Here is a 24,505-nt window from a genome sequence, read left to right as displayed (position 1 = left end):
GTATTTTTCACCCATATTTATAATCTTATCACAAGCTGCAGTTTCCAGCGGCATCCACAGAACTTTTGAAAAAAAAAGTTCCAACATATAGTAGTAGATGAAATCTTGAAGACCATACTACACTTCAATGTATCTGTCACAGCTTACAGCTTCTCTGCCGTTTGGCCATTCACACTGTTTATTCAATGGACTGCCATTAGTTATCTTTTCCTCCTGGTTTCTATAGCTATTACTCATCTTTCATTCCCTCCCACTGCAGTATAAACATCTCCCACTTTTTATGCCTTTTAGCTCTGACAAAGGATCGTCTGGACTTGAAACATCAGCTCTTTTCTCTCCTTACAGATGCTGCCAGACCTGCTGAGATTTTCCAGCATTTTCTCTTTTGGTTTCAGATTCCGGCATCTGCAGTAATTTGCTTTTTTCCCCCTAGCAAAGATGGCCACTGTGGAAATGTAATGTGCATGAATTTTACATTTTCAGGATCAAAAAATGTGCATTTTATTTTGTGAACTTTTTTTTGAGGCTATTAATAGATTTTTCCACTTCCTTTTGGGCGGCACAGTGGCACAATGGTTAGCACTGCTGCCTCACAGCACTAGGGACCTGGGTTCAATTCTGGCCTTGCGTGACTGTCTGCGTGGAGTTTGCACATTCTCCCCGTGTGTGCATGGGTTTCCTCCAGGTGCTCCGGTTTCCTCCCACAGTCCAAAGATGTGCAGGTTAGGTTGATTGGCCATGATAAATTATCCCTTATTATCAGGGGAATTAGCAGGGTAAATATGTGAGGTATAGACACTGGGTGGGATTGTTGTCAGTGCAGGCCCAATGGGCCGAATGGTTTCCTTCTATACTGTGTTTCTATGATTCACTCTATGATTTTTCTCATGAGCAGTCATAGGTCACATTTGGGTTTACTAGCCCTTGGTATGTATGCAATTTGTATCTTCAGCTAAACATTTCTGAAGGTGCCCCAGTTGTTCAGAACTGGGGTTTTCCTGAATACTACCATTGACGAGATTAAAGTACTTTGTTCCCTTGATGTTGCCTCTTTTGCAGCCAACTGAATATTGGTGTGTATAATTGATTCATAGTTTATATCTTATTATGCCAAATGAAATCATAGGATGATTGCTATTGTCCAAAGAATTATGAAACATCACATTTCAACTGGCACTCTGCCTTGTACAACAATTGCAAACGGAAAAAAATCTGTGTCTTACAGCTGTAAATTAGATAAGTTAGATATGGCAACTTTGGTGTTAAACAGTTAACTTTAAAAATATATGTATATATAGATATTCAAATAAATACTTGGAAACCTGAATCTAAGAATGTTGCAAGCATAGAAAGTACTAATACATATTAAGTAATAATAATTAGTAATTAAGTAACTGGTAATTAAGTGCATTAAGTAATAATAATGCACAACTTTGCTTTCAAAATAAAATTATTCCACTTGCGTTACAGACTTCCCACTGAAAAAGAATAGCTCAAGTAGCAAAGAACCTTCTACTAGTACTGATAAACTGAAGAAGTGATAAAGTGAATTGCTCATTATTTGAACTAAACAACTTTAAATTAAGAGATTAGACTGCATTGTTCATCTTTAGCCAGAGAGTGATGGGAGAAAACTCTCTGCTTACCTAATGTATGACCACAGCTCCGACATGGTTCTGTAAGAGTGACTGCTGTCTGCTGGAGGCTTATTCTTGGGGGGGTTGGAGGGGGATTTGGATTCTTCCAGCCATTGCACTTGCAGGATTCTTCAGCCTAAAGGGATTAGGAGCACATGATAGTCACATGTCATACACAGCAAATCCTCTATACTGTATCATTTCTATATTTAAATAATTATTACAATTCATTGATTAAAAGATCTGAAAAACAAATTATGAGCAAGTACTTCAAAAATAATTGTCTTTCCTGATGGGGGTAAAAATTCAGAATACCTTTTACACAACGTAATAGTCTAAAGTGTACATGTCTTCCTATAATTTCACTTCAATCAACTAGATAACTACATGCAGTCAAAGAGCCAGTCACAAAATGTTAATATCTTCTCGATTCTATATTCCGCTTACAGTGCAATTAACACATGCTTCCAGAAGGCAGGGTTTGCTGAAATTCCATATGTGCATTTGGAATCTTATTTTTTTTCTCTGATAAAAGAAAAGAGATGAAAATTGAAGCATCTTCTCCACAATGTTATCCTTTCCAACCACTATCCTGTTACCTCAGACTTTGTAATACACTACCTGATTTCAATTCTATTTAAATGCAGACACTTGACAAAATAAATTCTCTCCAGAATGCTTCTCCAGAGCACTCATCCAGGTTCAATTTCCTTCCAAATCAACTTCCAGTTCTTCCTTAATACTTGGCTGTAAGTTGATTAAGTTGAACAATTAGCAAACCAAAGACTGCTAGCAGAGTATATATAAATTAATTCAACTGATCATGGCCCACACCTCTGATCTCAAAGGGCCTTACCACATAGGTATCCCAGGAAGTCCCCACGCGACGAATGCATGAGTTTCCAGGGAAGTTTAAACTTCCAATGGGCAATAATGCTGCACTAAGTATTACCCATACCCTGATTTAAACAGAAACTTTGGAGAATTCCAACTCTCTTAGCAGAATTGTTACCCAGGAAAAGTTATGATTAAAACCACTCCTAATTCCTGGATAACTATAGTACTGAGCCAATAACCTGACCCTCCCACCCACCCACCTGGACCACCTGACTACGCTCCTGACCTGCCAATTACACCCCATCAACCTTGACTATTCTTACCAACTAGCAACCCCAATACCACCACCCCCCCCTTTCCCAACAGCCATTCCCCAAGCTCTTGGCACCACAGGATTAGTTCCCCCCACCTCCATTGCATCCCTGACTATCCCCACCATGCCCAATCACCACCTCACTATCCTGGTACCCACCCACCATCTGACTCCACACAACACCTGTCCCATGATCCGACCAATGCCTGACTACTGCATCCCAAATACTTGGCTATCCACCACCCGCCCCCAAAAGACCACCCTCTGTTCCCCACTGCCTGACCAGTAGCCACACTTCTTGGCTGATCTTCTGACTGCCCCACCCTCCAAACCCATCTTACATCCTCTGACCACACCCTTTCCCCGACCACCAACACTTCTTTACACATTCTCTTTTCCCTGCCTTCTCAAAGTGACATTTAAAAACAGTGATCTTTAATCCTACTGCTTTATGGCAGCCTGTGTTATAAAAAAGGTTCCCTAATGCGCTGCCCTGCTCTGGCAAGACTCCAGAACTGCTGCGTTGCATGTTTCTCGCCAGGCTTGGGCTGGGAGTCTGGAAATGATATCTGCAGCTTGGATAGGTAAAAAGTAGTAGAGTGGCAATCCAGCGATGAGTACCAATGCTTGGAAATTCTGGGCCATCTCTATTTATTCGAAATTGATACTCTGGATACAAAATTGGGCTCGGAGCACTCTGTAGCACTGCTGGTTTCTGTGCCATGGGAGCCTGGAGGTGTTAGAAATGGCAGTAGATCCAGTCTGTGCCACCTCTAGCACAGCTTCTGATGATTGCCATCTTTGGAGGGATAAAAACATGAGTGTGCCATGCATGCACTGCAAGTATGTAGTATGGACAGAGCATGGCATCAGTCTGTGTTAAATAATGATTTGATGTCTGATCTACTATTTTGGATATTACTGTTTTACTACCTTGCAGACCCTATTAACATCTTCCTCTTAATCATACACCTCTGAACGATGAGGGACCTACCCCAGATCCACTTGCATTTTTAAAAAGATCAGCATTGTACCTTCACGTGTGCTGCTTTTGACATTTTTTGTTGTTGCTGCAATGTTGGTGGAAGTACTGTGTTCTGGGTTGTTCAAGGAACTGTTCGCAAGTTGTTGAGGTCAGAAGGGGGCAGTAATGCTGGACCTTTGAAATGGAGTTGAGTGCAGTTTGAAGAGCTCGGAACAGAAATCTTGCTCCCACTCATGGGGTCTGTAATTGCAGTCCTTGTTGGATTGCATGAAAGGGAGAAGGGGCACAGACAGCACAGAAATTGCACAGAGGGAGAACAGGAAATGCTCTGAACAGTGGGTCATACCCTCTATGTATTCAACAATAACTTTTCCTACCTCCAGTTAAGTGAGGAGCAGTGACTGTGGTGGCTACAAGTCACCAAAGAAGAAGTCACTGAACTATGTCACCTCCTCCAACTGTACCTGTCACCACAGAACAGGGCCAGGACTACACTGCCAAAGGCTGGCAAGGTCATTACCGCCCTCAATTTCTATGTCTCTGAATGCTTCTTTGGGGCCAACATTATCTGGTGAACTGAGAATACAGGCATTGCTGTATCAAGCAGGTCAGTGAGAATGGCGAAGAAGACAGAAGCAGGAAGAGCAAGCGGGATATTCAATAAAGGGATTCTCAATGGTGCCGGAAGACATTATACTGAATTTTATCACCTTGTCTGCCCTGGAATCAGGGCAGGCAAGACTCGTTGAACGGAATTCTTTGTTGGCCTCAGGCGGGATTTTACGAGCCTCACCCAAGTGAAGTCATAAAATAGTGCTCACTGACTGCAATATCTATTGTTTAGCAGGTACCACATCCCAACCAGGAGATGTACAAAAATCACAAAGGGTTCCACTTGTTTAACATGCCATTGGTGCACAACCATGCACATAGTATCATGTTGATGAAGGCTACTAAACCTGGCAGCGGCCACAATGCTTCCATCCTGCACCAGTCAGCCATTTAAGCCATCTTCAAATAAGAGGGTGGCTGCTTGAGGCAGGGACATACGGTTCATGACTCCCCACTGTCACCTGCCATTCATCCCCACATGGACATTGCTGGCACAATAAGAGCCATGTTGTAACCAGGACAACTTTCAACAATAGCTGTGCTTCCTACACCACTGGTTGGGGGAAGGGGTGTGTGGAGCTCTCCAATGTTCACTGGAGCTTATTTTGAAATTTGTGTTGGTGTGTTGCATTCAGCCAATCTGGATCTTAAGGGCACAGTGCTTATCATCAGGCTTTCTGTGAGAACCTTAGGAGGAAAGAGGAGAAGGAAGGAGACATCTTCCTTACATGCTCCAAGTAGGCTGTCAGCGGGTGTCTCATCAGACAGCAGTTCCCTTGAGCACAGTGCCAATGCTCTATAATTTCCCACTTTTCCATCCCTCTACTGTGGACCACACCTCCCTTTTTGTGACTTTACGTTGCCTGGTTCTCTTAGACTTGCTCCACAGTGACTGCATCATGGCTGGTGGAAGACTGCTGACTTTCACAGGGGAAGACTGCAGATGACTTTGCAGGCTGACCTTGAGCAACTCTGGGCCTTAAAGACTGCATCAGCTCAGCATGGATGGCAGAAGTCTGGGCTGGCTATGGGGAACAATCAAGAGTACTGGTGAAGGAGCAATAGTGGGGGTCCAAATGTTGTCCCCCTGAGAAAAAGAGTGTGAACAGAAGGCTCTCACACTATGGAGTCACTGTCTCTTTGTGCCTCAGTACAGATTACTGGACTACTGAGTCTTTGCGGTCTGAACTTGCGTAGCAACAAGCATGGATCTCATGACATCAACCTGAGCTTCCACTGCAGCATTACAGGGTGGCTTCTGTCCATGCTGAAAAGGAACCTTAGATATCCGTTTCCAGATGCTGCATCAGCGTGCGTCATGGCTGGTTGCCTTATGAAGAAAAGTTGGGGAGATTAGATTTGTATTCACGGGGGAGGTGATGGCCTAGTGGGACTATCGCTATATTATTAATCCAGAAACTCAGCTAATATTCTGGGGACCTGTTCAAATCCTGCCATGGCAGATGGTGGAATTTGAATTCAATAAAAAATACCTGGAATTGAGAATTTACTGATGATCATGAAACCATTGTCGACTGCTCGAAAAACTCATCTGGTTCACCAATGTTCTTTAGAGAAGGAAATCTGCCATCCTTACCTGGTCGGACCTACATGTGACTCCAGAGCCACAGGAATGTGGTTGACTCTCAACTGCCCTCAGGAAACTAGGGATGGGCAATAGATACTGGCCAGTCAGTGACACCCATCCCAAGAATGAGTAAAAGAAAAACTAGAGTTTAGAAGAGTGATGGTCGACTGATCCTGGGGGATCTTGACAGGGCGGATGTGAAGCAGATGTTTCCTCACCAGAGAATCTAGAACTAGGGGAGGGGGTCCTTGTTTAAAAGCAGGGGGTCACTCATTTAAGATGGAGATGAGGAGAATTTCTTTCCCTCGAGGTTTGTGAAGCTTTGGAGCTCTCTTCCTCAAAAGAGGGTGGAAGCAGAGTCTCTGAATATCTTAAGGCAGAGCTAGATAGACTCTTGATTAACAAGTGGATGCAGGAATGTGGGGTTGAGGGTACAACCAGATCAGCCATGGTGTTATTGAATTACAGAGGCTCGAAGGGCCAAGTGGCCTATTCCTAATTTGTATGTTTGGTCCACAAATACTGTCATGGAGTAGGCCAGACTGGAAAGGATATTCTGCATGAAGCGCTGTGCAAAGTTGGAGACTGACTCCTCCATGCTCCCTGGCATTGATAATAGTTTGTCGCAAGCCTGCCAATGCACCAAGCATCTTTGTATGCATGCCCATCAGTTTTTTTTTATATGCATACCATCTTATTAATGTCCTCATCTGAATATTCTGCAGCAGTATTTGTCTGCAGCCACTCCCTCTGGGAAACTGGGACACATACTACCCTTTCCCTCTGTCCTGGCTGCAACCCACTTTACCCTGTGACTCAATCTCACCTCTATTTTACTTTCCAAAGTACATGTAGTGCCAATATCTGAGTTGGTAGCTGCAAATGACAGTATTTCCTCATCAGACATCGGCTCTTCCTTAATATTCTCCATTCTAAAAACCAGGTCCTGGTTCTTAATTGTCTAAAAGCAGAAATGGGATTTGGGAAGGTGCATAAGATAGGAACATACTGTCAATCTAAATATTCTCAGCAACACTGGTTGCAATAATTTGTAGCACTCTCTCCTTCAAGGGGCTCAGGAGATAAAGCTGTGCCTGCCCCCCCCACTGGTTCTCTGTTGCTCCCTCCTATCATATGTGACCTTGTCCTGCAAGAGAAGGAAGGGTGTCAGTGAATGTGTTGCAATAGCTGATTTGCATGTCATTGCTGAATGGTTAGATAGATGTGGAAGTTACGAGATGTGATAAAGAGAATGAAGTGGAATATGTGAACGTCAGGCATGACCTTTGATTACCAGAGAGCTGGTGGCTGAGTATTAAAGTATTTGGAGTATTAAAGGTGTGGTGGACTGAGCGGTATGTCAGGTTGGTGATAGTGGATGCGAAATGGCATTTGAAATTGCATTCACTGAACTTGACTATTCATGTGTGCTCATTGAACTCTGTAGCGCCATAGAAAGGACCCTCAGGGCAAGACTCCATAGCTACATTCTCCTATTTCCTTTGCACTTTACGTTTACTGGGCTTCTTGATCCTCTGGGGGAAAACTTATGTCTCTTCTCCTTTCCAATTCTGAGAATAAGACTGCCAGTACTGGATCATGATGTTGAGATGCCGGCATTGGACTGGGTGGGCACAGTAAGAAGTCTCATAATACCAGATTGAAGTCCAAAAGTGATTCCAAAATCACGAGCTTTCAGAGCATTGCTCCTTCATCATTCACTCACCTGGTGAATGCACAGCACTCTGAAAACTCGTAATTCCAAATAAGCCTGTTGGATTTTAACCTGGTGTTGTGAGATTTCTTACAATACTGCATCAGACAGACAATCTGGAAGCCCACTCTCTGGCCTGCGTCCTACTTTGGGACTCTGCAACAGTTACAGCGATACCACAATACCTCCCACCCCCAAAACTTAAATGAGGTGCAAGCTGGCTTTAAAAAAAAATGTAGGCCAGCTATAACTTGTGTTGGCTTGGCAGCTACCTGGACCTCCTGCTGTACAGTAGCTACTCAGTAATACTGGGCTATACGCTGCAATCATTGAGATGAGCAGGGGAGCACAAAGTTTGCATAACTCCAAACAGGCGCGGGGTAATCATGCATTGCAATTTCTGTGCCAGAGAAATGGCATCTTATCTGTCAGCTCAGAGATCAGTTCCACTTTTTTTCTGAAAGGGAAAGTAACATTATTGCTACAACTGAGGAATGTATTCCTTTGGTAGTTCCAAAAGTCAACCCGGAAAAGAAAACTTTCTCACTGGCATTATTTACAACCCAGTCTGCCACACCAGAAAAACACACCAAACATTACAACCGTAAAGCCTTGCTTTGCCATCGAGTTTTTTTTTAGAAAAGGACACAGCATGTAGCGATCCTAACATTGTTTACAACACACAAGCGCCGGAGACAAAAACAAACCCGCCCCCTATTGCAAAACAAGCCGACCTGACACGAAGACAGTCAAAACAGAATTAATTTTGACATGTCACTTCATTGGAGAAGCTGTGAGTGGAGTTTGTTTGTTGTGAGTGCTCCCTCCCCGGGCCGGGGGGGGGAGGGGGGGAGGTGTATATATAAATATTGCCCCTTAGCGAGGGCAGCAGCCTCCACTCGGGTTTACCTTGCAGGCGGAATAGACGCCGAGCTTTTCCAGCTTCTTTGTCCGGGGGTAGCCGCGGAGCTGCGCCTTTCTCAGCGCGATCCTCTCCCGCTGCTGCTGCTGACTGCCCGCGGCTGCCGAGCGGCCGCCCTCCGCAGCGGAGCTGACAACCGGCACCGGCGGCACCGACTCCGAGGAGCCCACACACGCCGGCGGCACTGGAGGCGGTGGCGGGGATCCCTGCTGCAGCCCGCCCGCTCCTCCGCCGCACTCCGCCATGGCTCCCAGCTGCTCTGTACGTGCAGAGCTGGGTTGTTGCTTTTTTTTTAAGGAAGTGATCCGGGCTGGAATGGTGACCAGAGCGGGGTTGGTGGCAGGCAGCTCACTGACTGGCCTGTCTGTCTCCTGTATGTAGTCCTTAGCATTGAGCAGCACCCCGCCAGGGGCGGTACGGAGCACTAACACACACCAGCTCCTTCCCCCATTCATTTTCTCTTCCCACTCCAATCAGCGAGAGAAAAAACACAAAGCAACCTTGTCCAAATTCATTTATGGCCACATAATGGAAACACAATGAAAGGCAAAAATGATCAACAAGAAACTAATCACACTCTTCACGCAGCAATTAACCAGTCTTGAGGAATGAACCGTTCACTGTTTTTGTTTGTGTCACAAGAAGGCTTATATTAACACTGCAGTGAAGTTACTGTGAAAATCCCCTAGTCGCCACACTCTGGTGTCTGTTTGGGTACACTGAGGATAATTTAGCATGGCCAACGCACCTAAGCAGCACATCTTTGGGACTGAGGGAGGTAACCCAGAAGAAAATTAAACATCCACCTAATACAAACACAATACCAATACTTAATAACACAATAACAACAATTCCCTGGCAAAAAAAACGGAGTCCATTATAAGTTATCTGTAATCTTCGGGGCTTTGCCTTTTGGGGTTATTGCCTTCAGAGTTTCATCTCCCAGGGTTATGCCTTGCCGGGCTGCGCCTTCCGGGGTTACGCCTTGCCGGGCTGCGCCTTCCAGGGTTACGCCTTGCCGGGCTGCGCCTTCCGGGGTTACGCCTTGCCGGGCTGCGCCTTCCGGGGTTACGCCTTCCCGGGCTGCGCCTTCCAGGGTTACGCCTTCCCGGGCTGCGCCTTCCGGGGTTACGCCTTCCCGGGCTGCGCCTTCCGGGGTTACGCCTTGCCGGGCTGCGCCTTCCGGGGTTACGCCTTCCCGGGCTGCGCCTTCCGGGGTTACGCCTTCCCGGGCTGCGCCTTCCGGGGTTACGCCTTCCCGGGCTGCGCCTTTTGGGGTTACACCTTCCCGGGCTGCGCCTTTTGGGGTTACACCTTCCCGGGTTGCGCCTTTTGGGGTTACACCTTCCCGGGCTGCGCCTTTTGGGGTTACACCTTCCCGGGCTGCGCCTTTTGGGGTTACACCTTCCCGGGCTGCGCCTTTTGGGGTTACACCTTCCCGGGTTGCGCCTTTTGGGGTTACACCTTCCTGGGCTGTGCCTTTCCTCAAAACGCAGATTTCGCCATTTTTAACCTGCAGCTCTTGTAGTTCAATAAACACAGGGAGAACATGCAGACTCAGCAGAGTCACCCAAGCCAGGAATTGAACCGAGGCAGCAGCAGTGCTAACCACTCTGCCACCCACTGTATGCTCTTGCCCCATGTTTCTGCTGCATCTGAAATCATAATCCTCATCTCATTGATGGCTGTTTTTTTGCTGTTCTCCAAAAAGACTTCTTCAGTTTGTTTATACAACACATGTAAAGCTAATGGCTTTGCTTGGCATCTCTAAAAAAAATCTGGTCTGAGGCCTCAGGAATGATCAAACTTGAGCAAGCGTTGTGAGCATAAGGAAGTAATATCGATACAAACAAAGGGCTGAATGTTCTGCTCTCACTCTCTCTCTGGTGGTGAGTTGAGGGCAGGATTAAATGTAACCACCCTGCCACTCCTCCAGTTAAGACCCTTAAGTAGTCAAATTAATAACCACTTAAGGATCTCATCCCCATCATTTGAGGTAGGCCTATCACAATGAAATATGTAAGGCAGCTGAAACTATGCTGGCCAGCTCATCACCTGGGTGGAGGTTACCCCAAGTAAAATCACTTTGTGCCTGATCAAGGGATTGGACATCAGAAGGGGGTGAGCCACTGAGAGCCACCTATTCCACCCTCTCCTTGCAGCCCCCTCCATGAACCCCACCCCCCATCCCTCCATATAACTGACCCATAGCCTGGGTCACTACAGATCTTGAGACTACAGTGCCTATCCATCCGGCAGTTGCCATGGCCTCCCCAATGGGGCAGCTGTACACACAAGGTCCAGTCTCTAAAAGGTCAAGGCCTCTTGGTAGGTGAGACTTCCATCCCTGGGGTCTTGATTCCAAGGAAGACCTGCCGCTGGCCTCGTCACTGTCTGTTTAGCTTGTCAGGCCTTCGGGCTCATCAAGCCTTCCTGAAAAGAGGCAAGGAAGCTTTCTCACTGGTTTTCCAATCAGCAAGACCCTTGAAATCCCAAGGTTCCACCCAATCAGTGCAAAAAGAAATTTTAAATATATCCCAAAATTGAACTGAATATTATATTTTTTAACTTCTTTCTTGTTGCCTATCAGCAAATTTTAACCAATATTTGGACACCACTGAGTATTCTCCCAAATGTATGTATTTATGGACAACTAATATGAAGTAGCAATATAATTTATTTTTAAAAGTTGTTCTCTAGGTGATACCGATGAATCTACATTTAGAATCCAAATTCAGTGACAGTTTTTTTTATTACTAAGTGAAGTGCACAGTAGTTAGTGCTGCTGTCTCACAGCGCCAGGGACCAGGGTTCGATTCCGACCATGAGTGACTGTCTGTGTGGAGTTTGCAAGTTCTCCCCATGTCTGCATGGGTTTCCTCCGGGTGCTCCAGTTTCTTCCCGGAGTCTAAAGATGTGCAGGTTAGGTGGATGCTAAATTGCCGCTTAGTCCCCAAGATGTGTCAGTTAGGGGAATTAGCAGGGTAAATACAAAGAACAAAGAACAACACAGCACATGAAACAGGCCCTTCGGCCCAACAAGCCCGCACCGCCATTTTAACATTCAGTGAGCACCTCATTCCAATCCTTCTTCTACCTATGACTTTTGCCTACGCCTCTTGGACTCCACAATAAAGGTGTGCAAATTTAGAGAATTTTATGTGTGCCAGATTGAGGGAGGTCTAATCCCATATAAATATAAATATATGGGATTACTTGGATAGGGCCTGAATGGGATGCTGTGTCGAAGAGTTAGTGCAGATCTGGTAGACCAAATGGTCTCTTTATGCACTGTAGAAATCCTTTAAGTCTAAACAATGAAAAATCAGTTACATATTATGGGTTTGAAGATCCATGTAAAGTACAAGATAAGGCTTCTGTCTTAGTGGGCAGGCTGGCTAATTCCATGGAAGTGTATTGAATTGAATTGATTTATTATTGTCACATGTATTGGAATACAATGAAAAGTATTGTTTCTTGCAAGCTATACAAACAAAACACACCATTCATTGAGTACATAGGGGAGAAGGAAAGGGTAGAGTACAAAATATAGTGCTGCAGTTACTGATAGAGTGAAGAGAAAGATCAGCCTAATATATGAAAGAACCAATCAAAAGTCTGATGGCAGCAGGGAAGAAGCTGTTCTTGAGTTGGCTGGTACGTGTCCTCAGATTGTTCTATCTTTTTCCTGACAGAAGAAGATGACAGAGAGTTTGTCCGGGGTGTATGAAGTCTTTGATTATGCTGGCTACTTTCCCGAGGTAGCGGGAAGTGTAGATGGAGTCAACGAATTGGAGGCTGATTTGTGTGATGGACTGGACTACATTCACAACACTTTGCGGTCTTGGTCAGAGAAGAAGCCATGCCAAGCAGTGATACATCTGTAAAGGATACTTTCTATGGTGCTTCTGTAAAAATTGGTGAGAGTCGTAGCCGACATGCCAAATTTCCTTAGCTTCCTGAGGAAGTAGAGACATTGGTGGGCTTTCTTAACTATAGCGTTGGCGTGAAGGGACCAGGACAAGTTGCTCGTGATCTGAACGCTGAGGAACTTGAAGCTTTCGACCATTCCACTTCGTCACTGCTGATGTAGGCATGTCCTCCGCTACACTTCCTGAAGTTGATGGCTATTTCCTTCATTTTATTGACGCAGAGGGAGAGATTGTTTTCATTGCACCAATTCACCAGATTCTCTATCTCCTTCCTGTACTCCGCCTAGTCATTGTTTAAGGCGAGTAGGAGTCAATTTGGTGACAGTTTCACACAGGAATCTCAGTGCAGATGGCTACGTGCCAGGATGCAGACAGACATTAAACCCATTATTAATCTAGCTAATGTCTACTTCCTCACATCTGAAATTTTTTCAATGATGCATAGACCTTCTGTTCAAGCTGAAGTCTGGCTGTTGACCAATGATGGCCTCCTTTAAAAATCGCCTTCTCCCCGTGTCAGGGGGATCGTGTCCACAGGCAAGGCTATATGCCATGCAATGGAGAGGCTTACCCTGCACAATGATGGCGTACAAGCTACAGCCATACTTATTTTTAAACATTTTCACATTTTTTAGAGGGTTCCTCCATTTTAAGGTGATCTTACAATCCCCTATGTACATTTGAGAGCCACCTCTGTCAGTGCAGCTGCAGGCTCAAACCCATAATATGTAGTTCTAGTTGTCCTTGGGAATGGGACCTCATAGAGACAGATCATGATCTATGGACATTAGGCAGGGAGCTCCCAATGTCTCAGACATGCTCATGAAGAGTTTGGATTGTGACCTGAACACTGAGAGATCGCAGGGTTTGGAAGGAGGGGAAAGGGAATTTAGGAGGGAGACCATGAGATGTAGCACAGCTAAGAAATGTTTCAGAATATTGGGGACTATTGTTACTATCAGTATTTTACAATTCTCTTTCTCAGATATTTTGTGCCTCCAAAATTCAACATTACCTGCACTAGTCCTCTGCCTTCCTACACTACTGCTGCAGTCTCAGATTTTCTTTTGCATAATCTTGTATGCTTGAGCTAGGACATGATGTGGAGATGCTGGCGTTGGACTGGGGTAACCACAGTAAGAAGTCTCACAACACCAGGTTAAAGTCCAACAGGTTTATCTGATAGTAAACGCACAAGCTTTCGGGGTTTGTGAGACTTCTTACTGGACTAGGACAGGCAGGGGTTCCATTCCACAATTCAATGCTGGTAGAGTTTACCTCCAAAAATTTTAGGCCCCACCTTTTATTATTTTCTTCTTTCTCCTCAGAAATGACAGGCAAATGTGATACAGTCTAAAAGATACAGCTATATTTATACTTTAATGGAGGAGATGTTCCATGTCCTCACCTTTGGAGAGGAATCTGACCTGCTACAAGCATGGATCATGAAATTGTGCTTGTGCCAAATGGTTGTTTTCTATTGGCAGCGGAAGATTTATCTGGACTTATGTTTATACGCATGAGTTTGCTCATGCTCCTACTATAATTGCCTCGAACTGGGAGCAGATATTCCAACAATATCAAATATTCCTAGCCACAGTGCTGCCAATCACACTGGGATTGCCGTAAGGTTGAAGCTCCAGAAGGTCACTTGAGGATTAAGGAGAGAGGAATAACATGTGGGAAAATAAATAGGGAGAGGCACTGGGCGCAGGGCGGAGGGGGAACAGAAGTAACACTTGGTAAGGAGGATAAGAGAGAGAGAAAATGATCTTCAGAAACTGCCTGGGGATGGAAAAATAAGCTGTGAACTGCACATCTTGAGAGGAGAAGGCAGGGAAATTGCTTTAAAGGGGGTAGGAAGCTTGTAGCAGTGTTATGCAAAAGCCTCGATTAACAAAATACAATTATGCTAAATGTAGTGCATCCATTTTTGGTAATAGCATAGCTATTGCCGTTATCAAGGCTGTTCAACGTTCATTAATTACACCATTCCGAAACACAATTTTTATGGCTTCAATTACAATTCGAAAAGTAATGTAATTTTTAAGATCACAAAAAATAGTCAAGCTATTTTAGTAGAAAAATGCACTTAAGGTATTGGTAAATAGACCACTAGCTTTAAAATGTTGATAGCTAAAATCAATATGTAAAGTAATAATTCATCCTAATGTCATCAAGCATGAATATTTTGAGACTGAAATATGGAACAGCTGATGCTATAATTTAATTTTGCAATATGTGCAATGAACAGTATTTTGCAGAAATTATATGCAACATATTCATTTTGATATTAATGGAACAATAGATTTTAAGTTAAAGTTTATTTATTAGTCACAAGTAAGGCTTACATTAACACTGCGATGAAGTTACTGTGTAATTTCCCTAGTTGCCACATCCCGGCGCCTGTTTGAGTCAATGCACCTATCAGCACTTCTTTCAGACATCTTTGTCAAGGCCCCTCAGTGTCTGCCCTGACATTTTGGCTGTAACACCTCCAGACCTGATTTTTGTTAAGAGCACAAAAACATCATTTTTCTTTAAATCAAGTTCAAGAGCAATGAATTCTATCATTTCACCACCTGCAGTGGAAAGTTATCAATGGAGGTAGGTAAAAAATTTTTTAAAGTCTCTAATAAAGACCAAGAAATGCAATGCAACACAGGTAAATAATTTTACTGTAAATTGTCATTGGATAGAATATAGGATTCGATTGTGTCTCATGTCACTTCAGAAGGTTGGAAATATTTCCCACGCTAGACATTTGTCTATATCTGGGTAATTGATTTTTGGATTATAGAATGGTTACGCCATAGAAGGAGCCTGTTATTCCAAAGCGACCCTCTGAAAGAGCCATAGTGTCATTTCTCTGCCTTTTCTCAAAAGATCTTCAAATATTTTTGCTTCAGGTAATTATCCAATTTTCTTCTGCAGGTTCGACTGAATTTGTCTCTGACGAGCTTTCAGACAGATCATGCCAGATCCTAACCAAGCAACGAATGACAATATCTTTCTTCAGTTATGTTTCTTTTGCTAATAATGTCTCCGTGACCCTTCCTCCAGTGGGAACAGTTAACTCCTATCTCCCCTATTCGGATCATTCATGCTTATGCAAACCTCTATCAAACCTACTTTTAATCTTCTTGTAACGAGATGGGTATTCATAAAAACACCAGAAAAGCCTGATGATTAGAAGGGCTGACTCTGTATCAAGCAAAGGACTGTGGGAGCAGCAAAGAACAAGACGTGCAGCTATGGCACAAACATGGGAATTGATTGGACAGTGGCTCTCGCCACTGTGATTGAAGATAAACCCGTATATGTCGTGTTCATAACAAAATTGTGACCTTTGGCAGAGGCACAACTGTATATGATCGGAATCATGATTAGTGCCAGCAGGATCTCTATAGAAAGAAACGAAGAGACATTGGCAGTAGTAACCAAAAGAGAAAACGCTGGAAAATCTCAGCAGGTCTGGCAGCATCTTTAAGGAGAGAAACAAGCTGATGTTTCAAATCCAGATGACCCTTTGTCATAGCTAAAGGCATACAAAATAGGAGATATTTACAGTGCAGGGGGTGGGAATGAAAGATGAGTCATAGCCGTAGAAACCAGGGGAAAAGACTGCTAATGGCTGTCCACAGAAAGAATAAAGGGTGTGAATGGCCAAATGGCACAGAAGTTGTAAGCTGTGACAGATGAAGATGTGGGGGGGGGGGGGGTAATGTGACATAGAATGTAGAAAAGGGGAATTGGGGGTTGAAGAGGTGAGGGAAAGGGGATGATGTAGGGGAAAGAGTGGTGGGGGGGAAGAAAAATGAAGAAAGACAATAAAGAAATAAAAGATCAAGAACAGTAAAAAATTAAATAAAATAGAATGAAAACAAAGGGGGCCGAGATGGGGTAGAGCAAATCATCTGTAGTTGTTGAATTCAATATTGAGACTGGAAAACTGTAAAATGCCTAGCTGGAAGATGAGATGCTGTTTCTCCAGTTTGCATTGAGCTTCACTGGAACATTGCAGCAGGCCAAGGACAGATATGTGGGCATGGGAGCAGGTTTGTGTGTTAAAAAGGCAAGAAACAGGAAGGTCAGGGTGCTGATTGCGCACAGACTGAAGGTCTCAGCAAAGTGATCACGCAGCCTACGCTTGGTCCCTCCAATATAGAGGAGGCCACATTGGGAGCGACGATTGCAACAGACCAAATTGAAAGAGGTGCAAGTGAAATGTTGCTTAATCTGGAATGAATGTTTTGGGCCTTGGATGATAAGCATGGACGAGGTAAAGGGACAGGTGTTACACCTTCTGCGATTGCATGGGAAGGTGCCATGGGCGACAGGAGAGAACATAAGAACATAAGAAATAGGAGCAGGAGTAGGCCATCTAGCCCTTCGAGCCTGCCCCGCCATTCAATAAGATCATGGCTGATCTGTCGTGGCTCAGTTCCACTTTCCCGCCCTCTCCCCATAACCCTTAATCCCCTCTCTTATCAAAAACCCATCAACCCGCGTCTTAAAAATATTTAGCGAGGCAGCCTCCACCACCTCAACGGGCAGAGAATTCCAGAGATTCACCACCCTTTGAGTGAAGAAGTTCCTCCTCAACTCCGTTCTAAACCGCCCCCCCTTTATCTTGAGGCTGTGCCCCCTAGTCCTACTGTCCTTTCTGAGCGGGAAGAGCCTCTCCACCTCTATCCCATTCATCATACGTCTCAATGAGATCTCCCCTCATTCTTCTAAACTCGAACGAGTACAAGCCTGGTTTATTCAACCTCTCCTCATAGCTCAACCCCCTCAACTCCGGCATCAGCCTAGTAAACCTCCTCTGCACTCCCTCCAAGGCCAAAATATCCTTGCGTAAGTACGGCGCCCAAAACTGCACACAGTACTCCAGCTGCGGTCTCACCAATGCCCTATACAGCCGCAGCAAGACCTCCCTACTTTTATATTCAATCCCCCTCGCTATGAAGGCCAGCATCCCATTTGCCTTCCTGACCACCTGCTGTACCTGCAAGCTGGGTTTTTGCGACTCATGCACAAGGACCCCGAGGTCCCTCTGCACTGAGATGTTGGTTATAGTGGAAGAGTGGACTAGGTTATCCCAAAGGGAACGGTTTCTGTGGAATGCTGACTGAGGGAATGAAGGGAAGATGTGTTTGGTGGTGGCATCACACTGGAGTTGGCAGAAATGGAAGAGGATTATGCTTTGCTTGCAGTGGCTGGTGAGGTGAAATGTGAGAACAAGGGGGACTCTATCTTGTTCTGGGCAGTTGCGGGGGGGGGGGGCAGTGACGGTCGTGGTGCGGGAGATAGACTGTACACTGTCGATGGCCCTGTCGACAACTGTAATAGGAATCCACGGTTGAGGAACAAGGTGCATACATTAGAAACACCACCTTGGAAAGTGGCATCATCAGAACAAATGTGATGGAGGCAAAGGAGCTGAGAGAAAGGGATGGAGTCCTTACAGGATGTAGGGTGTGAAGAGCTGTAATCCACATAGCTTTGAGAGTCAGTGGGCTTGGAATGGATAACAGTAGATAGTCACTTTACAGCTTTCCAGTCTCAACGTCGTATTCAACAACTTCAGATAATAAACAAAACTCAAAACACATAATGCACCATTCACAAAATTAGCATGCACGAACAATAAGGTGGGAAGGAGTTACTGGGGGACCAAAAGCAAAGGGTTCTTTTTTGTCTCAATTTTTGGATTGAAGAATGTGCAAACAGAGTTTTGAACTTTGTGCCTTTGTTTTTCTTGCAACTCCCTTGGTGGTTATTTTAATCTCGTTATTAACTTTTAAACTTCTTCCCAAAGACGAATCATTATTTTTGAAGATTTTCAATGCTCCCTCAATTCGCTTGAACACCCCAATATGTGTTGCAACGTTAGTTGTTTGCTTTGTGATGTTCCTTCATCTTCTTTGTCTGAGAGAGATCACTCCTGCTCAAATTGTATCAGTTTCTTACTGGTCAGCGCTTCATCGTGGGACTCCAGCATTTTCTCAATGTTGTCTTGTCCACTTCAAAAACTCCTACTTTCTTTGCCGTAAAGCCACAACGGCTTGACAAATGGATTCAATTGGCTCATTGTGGTTGTGGAAATTGTGAACCACTTCAAGGAAGACATTGCTATAATTTTTAGCTCCTCCCAGCATTTGCAATATTGTTAATGGCCTGAACGTGTTGTAGCCATGCTAGAACTCACCTTTCCTATTGGTCTCCTTGACAAGTTGTGTGAAAGTCCCATGCAGATAGTAAGCCTTGAATGTGAGTTGGACTAAGGAAGTGGTGTTTTTAAAGGGGGTACTGTATTCTACACAGACTTCTTTGGGGAGGTTGTTCAGGTTTGAATGACATCCTGAGGTATTGTTCAAAATTAACAAAAAACTTTATAAGCAATTATTTTCTAAGCTTGCTCCGAAAACACATATATTGTCACCCAAGTTTCTTATCTGACTTCCAAATCACAGGAAGATGTGCCTTGCTGTAATCATTCATTGCTGATGGGTTTTCTGAGTGCTACATATTCAACACCTCAACACACAGATGCAGGCACACTAAGGAAATTATTACAATTACAAAAATAGCATGTACTTATATTTTATAATTTCAAGAGCTCTTTGTTACACTTGTCCTGAAATGATGCGGGCCTGTTTTGTCTATTGAGGGAAAGCTCTGGTAGTTTAGAGGGACTCGCTGTACTTTTTGTGTTCACAGTAGCAGATTTCTCTTATCATACTTCAGTCAAAATGCAATAGCAGAGCTCTGGTACGGTTCCTCAGGTAGAGTTCAAGGTCACCTGTGAGTGGCTTAAGAGCAGGTGGTCTCAGGCTGTGTCTTTTCCCTTTATTGACATAGATGTTTCTGCTGTTAATAGCAGAAATATGCCTTATTGACATGCCTTATATACAGAATATAATTTATTAAAACTCTTTCAGAAACTTTGTCTCTGCCATTTAACCAGAGCCTCTCTTTCCATTGACCTCATGAAATAGTTTCTGATGGTTAGACCATTGTCAGACAATGGGAATCCAGATGTCACTCACCTTGATAAAATAGAGTTTGTTCCACCCATTGTTACAGGATTTCAAGTTTGAAGGCACAGAGGCTGCAACTGTATCCTGAACCCTGTTTTTTAATTTTTAGTTGGAGAAATGCAGCCATTATCACAGGGAGAGTTATTTGAATTCTAATCTCTTCACCAAGACTTGTCCAGACTTGAAAATTAGCTCTGTTCCATGTGGAACAGGCCTCTCAACTCAATTTGGTGGAACATAACATTTCGGATTTAAACTTAATAAATCCGTATTTATGGTTCATAATCTCATACTGCTGGAACATGACAATAGGTAATAAGTTTTCAATAATATTATAATTAAACATCGGGTGGATCCCATTCTGACAAAGAGCCATCCAGACTCAAAATGTTGGCTCTATTCTCTCTCCATGGATGTTGTCAGACCTCGTGAGATTTTCCAGCATTTTCTATTTTTGTTTCAGGTTCTAGCATCCACAGTATTTTGCCTTTACGTTATTTGGGCCACTTAAAGCTGAATATAGTTGTATTTTACATTGCTTCTTCGCATTCATCCTGTAATCCCAAATGGAAAAGAACTAGTTTATTGCAGTATGCAAAATAAAGCCGCTATTGCGATGTACACGCTCGTCCCTGCCAGGGAATGCAGTTCAGTCCTGGGCCTGCCTATAAAAGGCTCATGTAGTGAGTTCCAACTATCCAGGCTATTGCCTGCTACCAGGGGAACTCATACTCAACAAGTCCAACAGGGAGATGAATCTGTGATTCGCCATGGACCTCATGACAGTTACCACACTTCCCACAAAATAAATCATTTCACATTTCTCTGCATTAAGTGCCGTCTGCCACTTGTCTGTCCATTCCTCCAACCCATCTAAGTCCTTTTGAAATGTATGATTATCCTACTTATATTTAATTATACTTTCGACTTATCTTGATCTTCTGCAAATTTTGAAACTAATGTAGACCAAGAATGTCTGTGGCCTTAATAGCAATCTCTGGGGAACCACTGTATACAACTGTTCTCCACTACTCTCTGATTCCTATCACTCAGCCAATTTTATACCCATGCTGCCACCATTTCTTTTACTCCAAAGGCTTCAGCTCTGTTTACAAACCTCTGATGTGGCATTTTTATCAAATGCCTTTTGGAAACCCATGTACACCACAATATTGCTCGCGTCAACCATGCCTGTTGTCTCAATAAAAAAAACACAAGCAAGTTAGTTAAATATAATTAGCTCTTAACATGTCCATGCTAACTTTCCTTATCTAATCCACAATTATTCAAGTGACTGTTAATTTTGTCCTGAATTATTATTTTTAAAAGCTTTCCCACCACTGAGATTAGCCAACTGGTCTGCAGTTGCTGGGCTTATCTTAATACTAATTTTTGATCATGGTGTAACATACGCAATTCTTCAGTTCTCTGGCACTATCCCTGTGCCTAAGGAGGATTCGAATATTACAGCTAGTTACTCCACAATTTCCAACCTTACGTCCATCAGTATCTTCAGATACATCTCATCTGGTCCAGGTGACTTAACAACTTTAACAATGAAACATAGAAAATAGAAGCTGGAGTAGACCATTCGGCCCTTGAGCCTGCTCTATTATGCAATATGATCATGGCTGATCCTCTATCTCAATGCCATATTCCCACTCTCTCCTCATACCCTTTTAACATTTTAGAGTCTAGAAATCTATCTATTTCCTTCTGTTAAGGACATCACTGATGTTCAGTGTGCAGGCATCCAAAATCCCAAAAGGGAAATTTGGAGTGCCAGTTCTTAACTATTTCTTTTTGTGATTTGGGAAAAATGTGAGAAAAGAGATGATAGCCAGTGAGGAGAGGAAACAGTCTTGCTGTAGATTATTCAAGTAACAAAACATTTATTAAACTTTAAAACATAGAGCAAGAAAGGCAACAGTAAAATACAGAATTTACAGTTAACTATAATAATGGTTACCCAGACAGGCTGCTTAAATTAGACCCTCTCCCAATCCAAATCAATCTACTTTTCTAAACTCCGAGAATTTAACTTCCCCAAAACAACATCCCAAAGGTTTTAACACAATGAGCCAAATCTAGCAAATAATTAACATACAGGACCTGTAGTTTTCTTTTGGGAACACTTCTCCTAGTTTAAAATAGAACTCATGGAATGTCACACATACAGACTTCTGCTACTCTCTTTTCTTTACAATTGCTTGATTTGTGAGAGAGCTGCTTTGCAACTGGGTGTGGTATGATCTCACAATCTAGTATCCACAAAGTATCTGTTTTACCCTGCTACTAGGCTTATCTGCATCTCACAAGTCCTCAGTGCAGTTAAATGATTATCAGTTTTTTTTAATCCAATTCTTTACTTTTTCATTTCATTACAAATTCTTAACCCTATATTTAGCGACTTGGCCTCTGCAGCCTTCTTTAGTAGAGAATTCCATTGGTTCAATACCCTCTAAGTCAAAACGTTTCTCCTCATCTCAGGCCTAAATGGCCTATCCTCTACGCTGAGATCGTAACTCAATCTATCTTAGTCAACTCATGCCTCATGCTTTTAAACCTTTGTTTAAATTCAGGACCCTAGTTTCAGATTGGACTTCTTCCCTTTCCATCCTAATGAAGAATTCTATCATGTTATGGTCACAAGACCCAACACAAGATTATTAATTAGCCCCTTCACACTGCATACCAAATCCAGCATTTTCTGTGTAAAAAGAAATTCCTGAGATTTTCCAACATTTTCTATTTTTGTGTCAAAAAAGTTGCTGAAATTTTCTGTTTCTGTATAAAAGGGCGTGCTGAGATTTTCCAGCATTTTCTATTTCTGTTTTTTAAAAAACTGAAAATTTCCAGCATTTTCTGTCATAAAAAGAAATTGCTGAGATTTTCCATTTTGTGTAAAAAAAACTGCTGAGATTTTCCAGCATTTTCTGTTTCTATGTAAAGAAAACTGGTGGCATTTTCCAGCATTTTCTGTTTTGCACCGTGTCTGTGAAAACCTTCAGAAACTCCCTCCCTCCGCACCTTGTCACAAATACAAATGCCTCTTTTTGGAGAAATGCAAATATTTTTGCGTCTGTCTGGGCTGCTAGCTGAGCCTGAGGGTGTGTCGCTGCTGAACCTCGATCAGGTTCTGATTCTAGGGGGGCGGATAATGCAAACATTCCTTTCCCATTGTCCGGCAGAATTCCAGCATCTCCTCCCTTTCCATCGCTTCTCCCCACAAGCCGCGGGCACTCACACACATCCCTCCCCATGTGACAGCGCAAACAGGCACCCGAGCCCATCTTTATGGATCGATCCGAGTGGCTAAAACCTTTTGTAAAATAATACCTTACTGCTGCTGAGATAAGGTGTGTTCGGAAGGTCTGGAGATAGAGTATCGCAGGGCTCAGTCAGAGTGGGTGAAGTCGGAGCGTTAACGGGCTGTGAAGACTTTGTTACTCCACTTTGTCCTTTTCAAACCCACTCCTTGTCCAAAACCTATAACATTTTTAACTTTTCCCAGTTCTGAAGAAATGTCATGGACTTTGAACGCTAACTCTGTTTTTTTGTCTGTCCTGCTGTGTATCTCGCAAGGTTTTATTTGTTTCAAATTTCCAACGTCTAGCAATATTGTGTCTAAATCATTACCACTTCTATTTTCAGGAAGACCCTCCTTGAAGGAACTCCGCTGTCCTCTCTCACGAAGTTTCTGTTTCGTTTCCTTTACCTAGTTCACCTTCATCGCTACTTCCTTATGGTGTTTGACGAGAAATCTTTAAAACAATCCACAACTACGTTTCCTTCCTCAGCAACTGTCTCCAATTTCAACTTATTTTGCAGATTCCAAGTGGAATTCCACCCTCCCCCCACCACCTTCATATGTTTGCATCCACCCAGGATGAGGAAGATTTTCTACATAACCAAAAAGTCCTCAGATAGCTGTTTCTCCCACACCATCAGATTCCCCCCGCCCCCCATATTCAATGCCATGCCCCACATGAACAATCTTGACCTCTATCATTAGCAGCACCCACTCACCAATCTCTAAATAGTCCTTCTCTATGGTTTAATTTCATTCTTTGACTGACTCATCTGATGCTTTAACAAAAACATTTCTTCATTCTTTCAGGAGTCAAGGATCACAAGCTCTAACAACTCAGTGGTACAAAAGCCCCTTCAGATCTCTTCCTCTTAACACCCCTTTAATCCCACCTCTTCTTCTAACCTGCCCCCTTGCCATGTATTTATGATACCTGCTGACCTTCACCTCATTGACGGTGAACCACCTCAGAAAAAGATTTAGTTTCATCCCCTTACACTCCCACCTCTGTGAGCTTCAAGCTTGGTACGATGTTGATCTTCTCTAGTTGCCTTCACCTCCATTTCCAACCCGAAAGACCTCCCCCCCCCGCTTCACCTCCATTTCCATTTATGTGGCCTGGGGTCCTCCTCCAGCCTTGCTCAATGGACCCATTCACCCATCCCTAGTGTTCTCACTGCACCCGGGACCCTCCCTCTAGCCTCTTACACCCTTATCTTTTCATTGGCTAATAGCATGATTATCAGCCTGCTCAATGTCTCAGCTCCCCTCATTCACTCTAACCTCTCTCCCCCTGAACTTGCTGCACTCTGTTCTCTCAGGTGGAAACCTGACATTATCGAATGTGCTGACATGGAGGGTGTTGTCTGATGAACTGACTTGAAGAGGCTGAATGCTAACTTTCTGGTCCTTCTTCCACCTCCCCCCAGACCTTGAATGTACCATTGAACATCAGTCAATTATTCCCAGAACAGTAACTGGTCTTATTTCTTCAGTGATCTTCCTTTCATGTCAAACAACAATAGAGAAAAAGCGACATTTTCAAGTCGGTGATCTGTAACTAGTGGGCTGCCACAAGGATCATAGCTGGGCCTTCAACTATTTACAATCC

General features: G+C 43.6%; 1 protein-coding gene across 3 annotated transcripts in view; it reads right to left on the bottom strand.

The window, feature by feature from the left end:
- Nucleotides 1-8,968, bottom strand: part of kat2b (K(lysine) acetyltransferase 2B) — a 58,596-nt gene extending 49,628 nt beyond the window's left edge. For all 3 annotated transcript variants that reach the window (XM_080209853.1, XM_080209845.1, XM_080209861.1), the window contains exons 1-2: nucleotides 8,596-8,968; nucleotides 1,647-1,773 (exon numbers count right to left, since the gene is read on the bottom strand). In XM_080209853.1, coding sequence (XP_080065979.1) covers nucleotides 1,647-1,773; nucleotides 8,596-8,853 — 385 coding nt within the window. In that variant the 5' untranslated portion in view covers nucleotides 8,854-8,968. The remainder of the gene's footprint in view (nucleotides 1-1,646; nucleotides 1,774-8,595) is intronic.
- Nucleotides 8,969-24,505: the final 15,537 nt, after the last annotated feature.

Source organism: Carcharhinus amblyrhynchos, chromosome 2 (assembly GCF_965287045.1).
Source record: "Carcharhinus amblyrhynchos chromosome 2, sCarAmb.v2.hapA, whole genome shotgun sequence".
NCBI lineage: Eukaryota > Metazoa > Chordata > Chondrichthyes > Carcharhiniformes > Carcharhinidae > Carcharhinus > Carcharhinus amblyrhynchos.
The sequence above is the reverse complement of the archived record's forward strand: the minus strand, read 5'-3'. Positions and strand labels throughout refer to the sequence as shown.